General features: G+C 30.8%; 1 protein-coding gene across 2 annotated transcripts in view; it reads left to right on the top strand.

Moving 5' to 3' along the window:
• The window catches only part of LOC106472645 (mothers against decapentaplegic homolog 4-like), a 32,598-nt gene that overhangs the window by 9,503 nt on the left and 12,052 nt on the right, over positions 1 to 11,043 (top strand). For both annotated transcript variants that reach the window (XM_022401200.1, XM_022401199.1), the window contains exons 5-7: positions 517 to 579; positions 4,529 to 4,712; positions 6,895 to 7,063. In XM_022401200.1, the coding sequence (XP_022256908.1) occupies positions 517 to 579; positions 4,529 to 4,712; positions 6,895 to 7,063 (416 nt within the window). The remainder of the gene's footprint in view (positions 1 to 516; positions 580 to 4,528; positions 4,713 to 6,894; positions 7,064 to 11,043) is intronic.

Below are 11,043 nucleotides of genomic sequence, written 5' to 3'. Positions count from 1 at the left end.
AGACACTTAGAAGTTGGTTAGTTACACTTGTGAAACATTACATAGAGGTTGAACAAACACTTAAGTGATACGTATTACGTAGAGGTTGAACAAACACTTGAGTGATACGTATTACGTAGAGGTTGAACAAACACTTGAGTGATAGGTATTACCTAGAGGTTGAACAAACACTTGAGTGATAGGTATTACCCAAGTGTTTGTTCAACCTCTAGAGTGATAGGTATTACCTAGAGGTTGAACAAACACTTGAGTGATAGGTATTACGTAGAGGTTGAACAAACACTTGAGTGATAGGTATTACCTAGAGGTTGAACAAACACTTGAATGATCTAGATACTATAACCAGTTCTTTAACATTCATAAAATAAATAGCATTTTTTCTCATCACTTATAAGAGTATGTTGGGTATATTAAACTAAGATGAAATATGATAATATTGTGTTTTTCTATCTAGTTGTAAACCAGACAGTATGGTGGGTTTCAAAGTTGATGGGATTTGAATGGTTTTCTTTCCAGGGCCACATCAGAATCAACTTCATCATGACATGACCTTACAGGGAACTCTTTCCAGTCAACCAGGTGGGTTTAACTTTTAAAAACAAATTACTTAACGACTTTGCATTGTTGAAGGTTTTTTTTAGAATGTATAACAATGATATAATAAAAGAAATTTTGACATCTTTTTTAATAATGAGATCCTATGTATTTATTTTTGCTTACTTTATGTTCATGATCAACCCTCTTTGCATGGACATCCTTTACTGTGCGTGTCACTTGGATTTTAGTGACTTACATTCAAAATTTAATCAAACTACTTTTTTTCTACATTATACCAATCAGTATAGCATGAAATCATTGCTACTAATCCATATTTTAATAGTATATGAGTTTTAAGTTTTTCATTTTATAAGCCAATATTAATAAAAATCCTGAATTTCCCCTTGTGTGAGAAATATGACATTTTTTTCTAGGCATCTCCTCTTCTCTAATTTATTCACCACCTCTCCAATAAGTATGATATTTAATGTAAATTACTCACCATAAAATCATCATCGCACAGGTAAAGCATAATTTTTAAGGCCTTCAATCTTATTTGGTTACAGAGCCATCAAGCAGATAATCTTGCCACACCCACCTGTCCCATCGTTTCTTTCAGATTTTATTATTAGTTCTCTTTTATGTTCAATACTATATTATTTATAACCAATAGAAATTCGAGGTTTTCATCTATCAAATGACATATTGTATTACGTTGTTTTCTGAACAGAAAATTGTCAATTTTTCTTTTAGTACGAGCATCATTTCCACATGAAACATATCGACTAGCTTGGATGAATTTGTAACGGCTCTTGTCGCATAGTTAGAAAGCCACAAAGTTTGTGAGAATTAGGGGCAGTTGTTTGCTTTTTGCATGTTATTCTTGTACGTTCTTTGGTGCATTATTGAATTAAATAAAAATTATTTAGTGCATTACTACCATTAGTATAAAATGAAGTAGAGTTAAAGAGCATTGACAACAACAACAAAAAAAAAGACCTGGTTAAGTCATTTATTACTTGTTTTTCATGTTTGTTTTATATTTATTATTATAAAAGTAACTTGCATGTAAAAATAGGAATCTTTTTAGGTTAGTTAAAGTTAGATTAGACAAAATAAATAATAATAATATAAAAATGTTTCATGAGGCACGTACACAAACAGCTCGTGGATAATGTAATTCAATAGCTTAACGACAGCTCCATGTTTCCCAAGTGATTTACAACTTATAATGGCACAAGTAGCAATTAGGCACAGTTTAAGTATAAATAGGTGTATACTGTTACGAGTTTAAAGATACTTAGGATAAATGAATGTAGTTTCATGTTGCAATTTGATGTCATTCTAGAAAGAAAAAAAAGTAATTTAGATTTTTGGTGGTTATGAGGTCAGTCAAATTGACCAACCTTGTATACAGTTAGGTTAGAGAAAATAATATATAAAATATAAAGTTTCACTGGAAAAAACTTTGATATTTATTTAGGAGGTTGCAGAAAACAAATGACACATTTAAAACATCACTGGAATTCAGTGAGTTTTGATATTTTACACTACTTATTAAGTAAGACATTGCTCTGCAGGAACAGAATCCAGTGAGATATTTAACTTCCTGCATTCGTTCTTCCAATAATGAGAGGACAGTTACTCTGTTTGTTAGTCAATGAATTCAAATGTCTGTAAATTACCTAATGTAATGTTTAGACCAATTGTTTGTAGTATACTTGGTTCATTTGAAGAATATTTAATGATTGTTTAGATTCTATGAGTTGTTATATGCCTGGTTTTTTGACAGTATGATGGAAGGCATGTAAGCTGCACAATATGAATATCAAGTATCTCCTGGTGCTGAGTACTGACAGAATTTACCTTACACTCATTGTGTAGTTAGTAGTGTTTAAACAACACTTATCTTCTGTGTTACTGGGATAACTTGTTTAATGTAGGTGAGAGAAACAGAAAATAAAACTGTTTTTTAAATAATAATAATTTTATGTTATTAAATTAAATCTATAAAAGCTCATGACTGTTGGTAATGCTCACATTGCATCACTGGTTAGAGCACCTGAACCTCAAACGGAAGTCTCGCATTCAAGTACTAGTACAGTTTGGATTTTGTATAATTTTATTTCAAATAAGGTGTCATGTTTAGAGCAAGATATTTCAATATTCTGGAAAAATATGAATACAATGATGATATTTTAAATTAACAGTTGGATTTCAAACACTGGATGTCAAAGTGGCTACAGTCTTGCATTCAAATCCCAGTAGAATTGGGATTTTGTTAATTTTTTTTAAATAAATGATAATATTTACAGTAAGTTCGTTCAATACCACTATAGATTAAGATAATGGTTAACATTCGAATTAAAAGATTGCACCTATACATCATCAAGCCATCTCAGCTTTTCCTTTCAATTGAACACTTCTATCACCATCTATGAAATAAATTCTAAACAAAATTCTGAATAAACATAAAAATAGTTCAGAAACAATGCAAGAAAAAAGTCACTTAGAAAAAGAAAGAAAAGGTGGATGGATATCTTGACAAAATCAAGAAAGTTCAACAAAAATTAGGATGACTAATGGATGAGGGAAAACAGTTGACATGGTCAAATGAAACTCCTGAAGAAACAAACCAAACAAGACAAATTTATGCTGGAAGACATGCAAATGGGTCCTTTTTCCTCTGTCTTCCCCATGTGTTGAATGGGTACATCAGCTAGTTATTTATGGAAGGGAAAGAGGAACGTAGGCTTGATTTTGTACTTTGTGACTTAGGGCAGCTGCTGACGAGGAGTTTTTTTACTGCATGAGAGATTACTTTAGTGCATTGTTAGCCACGGCACAGCGAAGAGATTACTTTAGTGCATTGTTAGCCACGGCACAGCGAAGAGATTACTTTAGTGCATTGTTAGCCATGGCACAGCGAGAGATTACTTTAGTGCATTGTTAGCCATGGCACAGTGGAGAGATTACTTTAGTGCATTGTTAGCCACAGCACAACGGTATGTGCTTAATTCAAAACAAAGCACAATGGCTCTGAATGTTTTTTTAAGCACAAACTTTTAGCTCATAGCTCCATCTTTTAACCAATTTGATATCTGGTTAGATTTGCAGCCATTGAGGATTCCCTCTTGTTTTATGTTTAAAAGTAACATTTTTTTTGGGGGGGGGGGTTGGGCCATCTTGCTAGGGAATGAATGACAGGAGGAAATGGTTCCTTTCTGGTTACAAATCTTACTTTAGTATATGCTTAATTTGGGTTTCTTCTCCCAGGTGTCACTTCTTAATTTTTGTAGTTCAACTCCTTTATTCATATGGTGAAGCTAACTAGTGTAAAACAGGTGGGATTTTATTACCACACTATATACTTCAACTGCAGCATTAAGCTTTTCTTTCGTAATTAGCAAAAATCAGTAAACTTGGAAAAATACGTAAAAAAAATTAAAACACAAAGCAATTATTTAAATTCTGGGAATATATATACATGTACGTATGTAGTGTATTTTTTATGCATAATATATACATTAGATTTATTTCTTTGAATTTAAAAAGGACCCAAAACTCAAACACTTTTGAATAGTTGATTACTCCTCTTCAAGAGAATATATAGATGCGGGTGTCGATGTTACGCAAGCTGAATGTTCCAGATGAGTTAACCTTGGTGGTTGTCAGGTTTATTTCTTCATGTTCTTGCCTGACATTATCAAAGTACTACAAATTATAGTAACCAAATATTCATTATCAAGAATGAAGTTCATTCACTTATTAAAACATGGATGAAAAGGTTAATGTCTCTATTAAAACATATTTGTGTCAATGTGTATACTGAAGTTTAACATCATTTTTCATCTCTTATGGGTTGACATGCTGAGATTTTTTTGTACAAAGTAAACCTGTTATTTGTTCCTTGATAGTAGGGCTAATAATTGAAAGGTGTGGATGATTATATATTACACACACACACACTGATCTTTGTGTATATTATTAGCACCCGAGTACTGGTGTTCCATAGCCTACTTTGAGCTAGACCAACAAGTTGGTGAGACTTTTAAAGTTTCCTCCTCGTACAGTAGTGTCATCATTGATGGCTACGTGGATCCCTCTGGTGGAAATCGCTATTGTTTAGGGGCTCTTTCAAATGTACATAGGACAGAGCAGAGTGAGAGGGCACGGTGAGTACTGGAATTTTTCAGATATAAAGTTTATTACCACACACATTTCAAGAATAGCAGGTGTTCACTGTCCAGTAAATTCTAGTTCTTGATGTTTTCTATACATACAGATTAGTTGATTCACTTTTAGTGTCTTCAAAAATAATTCTGTGATATGCTGTATTCATTAGATTTAAACTTTCTAGCTTATAAGCTTGATTTATATAAGCATAAGCTAATATTATGAATTTTGTTTTTGTGTTGAACATGGGAGGTTAAGTCCATTTATACTGAAATTTTATTGTTTTATTGCCCTTTGAACTGTGTTTAATTACTATTCGTGCCACTATAAATTGGCGAAGGTGCATCTCATGTTATGTTATTGAATTACGTTATGCACAAAATAAAGAATACAGATGAAGAACAAGAAATAAATTACTTACCCAGGTCGTCTTGTTTTTTTGCTGTCAACTGTCAATAACACTTAACCTATTTTTTTATACTAATGGTAAAAATGAATTAATAATTTTTTGTTTAATTAAATAATGCACCCAAAAATACAGAATAATAACATGAAAAAAGCAGACAATGCCCCATAACTATCACAATTTGTTTGATTTTCTAACTATGTGACAAGAGCCATTATAAATTATTCCAAGTTAGTCGATAGGTTTTCTGTGGAAACGAAGTTTGTACTAAAATAGAAACTGACAATTCTCTGTTCAGAAAACAATATAATATAATACATCATTTGATAGATGGAAACCTTGGCTTTTTATTAGTTATAAATAACATAGTATTGAATGTCAGAGAGAAGTACTGTGAATTTCTGAAAGAGATGATTTAACAAGTAGGAATGGCAAGAGAGGTCTGATTTGATGGCTCTGTAACCAAATAAGATTGAAGGCTATGAAAATTATGCTTTGCCTGAGCAATGACAACATTATAACGAGTAATTTACATTACATTTCACACTTCCTTAAGGGGTGGTAAATAAGTTATAGAAGAAGGAAATCCTAGAGAGAAAATGTAACAATTCTCATGCCAGGGGATGTTCAGGATTTTTTATTTTTTTGTAACTAAATATGATTAAAGGCTTTGAAAATTATGCTTTGCCTGAGCAATGACGATATTATAATGAGTAATTTTTATTAAATTTAATACTTCCCTGAGGGGTGGTAAATAAGTTATAGAAGAAGGAAATCCTAGAGAGAAAAATGTAACAATTCTCACACTGCGGGATGTGATGTTCAGGATTTTTTTTTTGTAATATTTTTTTAAAAAATTAAGAACTTAGAACTTGTATACTATTAAAATATGGATTATTAGCTACATTTCTATGCTATATTTATTGGTATACCATGACAAGAAAGTATTTTAATGAGGTTTTGAAAGTAATTCACTAAAACCTCATGACATGCTGAACAATATGCCAGTGGAGAGGGGGTTAATAAAATAACTATTTAAAATGATTGTATCCAAAAAACTTATGCCTCAAAGGGAAGAAAATTTCACTAGAGACACCTGAGAATCATGAGTTTTATTTAGGAAGATTCAGACAGTACAGGAAGTTTTATAACCATGTTATACTGCATATACATTTATGTTATTATTCGTAATGAAGTACAGTTAGCTGAAGATATTTATCCTGTGAATGTGATTAGTCATAATGAAGAACTATGAACTGAAGATGTTTATCCTGTGAATGTGATTAGTCATAATGAAGTACTATGAACTGAATCTATGAACTGAAGATGTTTATCCTGTGAATGTGATTAGTCATAATGAAGTACTATGAACTGAAGATATTTATCCTGTGAATGTGATTAGTCATATTGGAGTACTATGAACTGAAGATGTTTATCTTGTGAATGTGATTAGTCATAATGGAGTAAAATGAACTGAAGATATTTATCCTGTGAATGTGATTAGTCATAATGAAGTACTATGAACTGAAGATGTTTATCCTGTGAATGCATAATGAAGTACAATGAACTGAAGATGTTAATCCTGTGAATGTGATTAGTCATAATGAAGTACTATGAACTGAAGATGTTTATCTTGTGAATGTGATAAACTAAATTGTTTATGTAAAATAAAATACTTAACCCTCTACTGTAGTAAAGGTAAATATTTGTACTGTTTGGAATAGACAATTTCAATGAAGTTCAGTCATCATCCATTAATGTTCTACAATTTTTAGGTTACACATTGGGAAGGGAGTTCAGCTTGACCTCAGAGGTGAGGGTGATGTGTGGTTGCGATGCTTGAGTGACCACAGTGTTTTTGTCCAAAGCTACTACCTTGACAGAGAGGCTGGCCGAGCCCCGGGAGATGCTGTGCATAAAATCTATCCAAGTGCTTATATTAAGGTATGGTGAAACTTATTCATCCAGGTACTTGTATTACGTTATGGTGAAACTTACTTTAATACAAGTACCTGGATGATAAGTTTCACCATAACTTAATACAAGTACCTGGATGAGTAAGTTTCACCATAACTTAATACAAGTACCTGGATGAGTAAGTTTCACCATAACGTGGATGAATAAGTTTCACCATAACGGTACTTATATTAAGTAATAGTGAAACTTATTCATCCAGGTACTTGTATTAAGTTATGGTGAAACTTATTCATCCAGGTACTTATATTAAGTTATGGTGAAACTTATTCATCCAGGTACTTATATTAACTCTTTCAGCAATAGACAAAATAGCTTAAACATTTGTGTTTTCATGTTATAATTTGTGTTCATTCTAGAATGAAAGATGCATAATTTATATTTATTTCCTAATTTTTTATGGTGGTTGCGAGATTAGTCAAATCTACCAAACCTGTACAGAGATTAATTACTGAAAATAACAGATAAAATATAAAGTTTTTTCTTAAGAGTTATTTGATAACTATCTGGACATTATAAAGATTTTGCAAGTGAAAATTTTCTGATGAATAAAAGTATTTTTATTTAGTATTAAAATGAATATTATTTTGCATGATAGATAGGCAACATGTGAAAAAAAAAAAGACATGAGCAAAACACTACTTTACAAACCTTAAGACTTGATAAAAAAATTTGATATTTTACTTATGAAAGCATTTTAATGTTTACTGATAATCTGTCAAATTTTGTTAACATTCGTTTACTAATTTTAAAGTTATAGTATGAAAACTATAACAAGCTCAAAATGGTTACGATGTCGGTCCCAAGGACCGAGCCCATGCTGTAAGAGTTAACCATTCAATATCAGGAATATATCTATTGTTAAAACAAATTATCTATTCAATACTACAGTATAATTTGGTTTGTTAGATGGGTGTAGTTGTTTTATAACAAAGAACCTTCAAAACACCTGGTATTAATTAGTCTGTGTCAAGGATATTACTTTTGGGCAGATTCCCAGCTTAACATAATAGAATGTCTAAAATATCATCAATGGTAGCGGATGTGATGAGTTTATTGCCACCTCTTAAATGTTCTTTTGAAATAACAAGATTGAGAAATAGAAGAATCCTTCTGAGTTACATATGTTCGAGAACAAGTAGCAAGACTTGTGCCATGATAGTATGGAACACAAGGTTTTAATTTACATAAACATGATGAATGTAATAGAAAATGTCACAAAATTTGTCATTGAAATATGAGATCTGCTAGTTTTTTTTAATCTTATAATACAATAACAGTGTATGTAATAGTTTGTGAAATGGATGGGAATGTATCTGAGAACACCTATAAATCAGAAGATTATGGGGTTTTATTTGACCTCAGACCCATGCCTACTTAAAGTACACAGCTTGCTGGTTTCACTCAAGTTTCCTGTGATTTCTTCTTTTGTACTTAACTCTTTTTCAGCACGGGCTCAGTCCGTGGGACCAACCTTGTAACCATTTTGTGCTTGTTTTAGTTTTCATGCTATAACTTTTAAACTAGTAAGTGTATGTTCACAAAATTATGAAGATTATCAGTAAACCTTACAGGGCTTTCGTACACAAAGTAAAAGTTATTTTATTCTGTTAAGTTTTATGTAATATTTTGATAAAAAGCGTTATATTTTATCTGTTATTTTCCTTATTGAATCTCTATATGGGTTCAGACTTTTATCAAATTTCACATGGAAAAATCTTTATAACCTCCAAGCACTCGTGTTACCATATCCAAGAATGTAAAACTGATCTTTACAAAGTAACTTGTTTTTATATATTTTTATAATTTACTTATTTTTTATGTGGCTTATATTTATTCTTAGATGCTAATCAGGATCATAAATTAGTTTACTTTAATCACCCATTTAAGATATAATAAATTATAATTGTTCAAATTTCACATGCAAAATCTTTATAACCTCCAAATATTTATCAAATGATTTTTGATAAAAAGTGTTATATTTTACCTGTTATTTTCCTTACTGAATCTCTGTATGGGTTCAGTAGATTTGACTAATTTTATAACCACCATAAAAGATTAGGAAATGAATGTAAGTTATGCATGTTTCATTCTAGAATGACAACAAATTATAAGATGAAAACATAAATGTTTAGACTAACTAGTTTAAATCTCATAATAACATGATACATTTATATATGTATATATTATTTTTATTATATTGAACTTCAAGCTGTGCCTGGCTAACATTATGTAAGTTACAATGACACAACACACAAGCACTTGTGTTACCGTATCCAAGAATGTAAAACTTCTCTTTACAGAGTAACTTGTCTTGGCTGTGTTTTAGTGGACTAGTATTGTGTAAAATACAGTCACATTTCAATTACTATACATTATATATGTATATAATTATTACTGTTTATAATTACAATGACACAACACACAAGCACTTGTGTTACCGTATCCAAGAATGTAAAACTTCTCTTTACAAAGTAACTTGTCTTGGCTGTGTTTTAGTGGACTAGTATTGTGTAAAATACAGTCACATTTCAATTACTATACATTATATATGTATATAATTATTACTATTTACAAATAAGTTCTTAAATGTATTTTTATTAAAACATAGAACAGTAAATAAAGAAGTAAAGCAATTAATTATCTCTTCAAGTTACGAACTATGAACTTGTTTGCTGCTTGCATGGGTTGCTAAGCCTTATCAAAACTTGCACATGGAGTTAAAGTTTAATATATACATTTCTACATAGCCAAAAATCATAAATTACTATATCATTGCTTTAGAATTCCACTATTATTTATCAAACTTGGTAAATAAGCTATATTTGGGTCTAAAAAGATATGACATTTCGAGCTCACTAAAGTTTCACTTTACTTTTTTTTAATCTAAGCTTTAAAAGAACAAGTTTGGTGCCTGAATAATTCAATTACACTGAGAAAGCCACCAGGGGAATATTCTGAGCTTTTTATTAGTTATTCACATGTAGTAGACAGAAGTAAGTGTATGTATGTCTTCCTTAAAATGGAAAGAGGTTGGTAGGGCCACTGTGCTTGATTCAGTACATGAACAATATCTCAGCAAATAGAAAAGATAGGAGGTTCTTATTTTACATTCTACCTTGTTAATATCGGTAATTTGAGTTCCTGATCTTACAAAACTTTGAACATCATAAACATCTAATTTGAATCAGTGCTGCATTCAACGTAACACAACACACAAAAATCAATATTTAGGTGTGTTTTTTTTTAATATTTACTTTTAAATTAAAAAATTGATTAATATATAATACTAAATTTTGAATTATAATCAACGATTTGATACCAATGCTAATCAACAAATGTGAGGTCATGAACTGTTATCCATTTGGATAGCATTAATATCCTAGCCAAAGAAGGTGAAAAATGAATAATAAGATAGTTATTACTTAAGTTGATTTTATATGAAAGTTACTATGGAGAAAGTTTGGATGTCTTGAAAGATGTGAGAGTTGGTGTTTTGGTTTATGAGAGTGTCTATGAAAGAAGTTAGTTAAATATCTTGGATTATCCAGGATGTCATTTGAAAGATAACTTCTTGCTTTAATTACAAATCTGTTGTATGGTTTAGAACTACTCAGATTATAGAAGATAAGGTTTATCAGAAGTTCTGACTTTAATTACAAATCTGTTGTATGGTTTAGAACTACTCAGGTTATAGAAGATAAGGTTTATCAAAAGTTCTGACTTTAATTACAAATCTGTTGTATGGTTTAGAACTACTCAGATTATAGAAGACAAGGTTTATCAGAAGTTCTGACTTTAATTACAAATCTGTTGTATGGTTTAGAACTACTCAGGTTATAGAAGATAAGGTTTATCAGAAGTTCTGACTTTAATTACAAATCTGTTGTATGGTTTAGAACTACTCAGGTTGTAGAAGATAAAGTTTATCAGAAGTTCTGACTTTAATT

This window comes from Limulus polyphemus, unplaced genomic scaffold (genome assembly GCF_000517525.1).
Source record: "Limulus polyphemus unplaced genomic scaffold, Limulus_polyphemus-2.1.2 Scaffold5488, whole genome shotgun sequence".
Classification (NCBI taxonomy): Eukaryota; Metazoa; Arthropoda; class Merostomata; order Xiphosura; family Limulidae; genus Limulus; species Limulus polyphemus.
The sequence above is the reverse complement of the archived record's forward strand: the minus strand, read 5'-3'. Positions and strand labels throughout refer to the sequence as shown.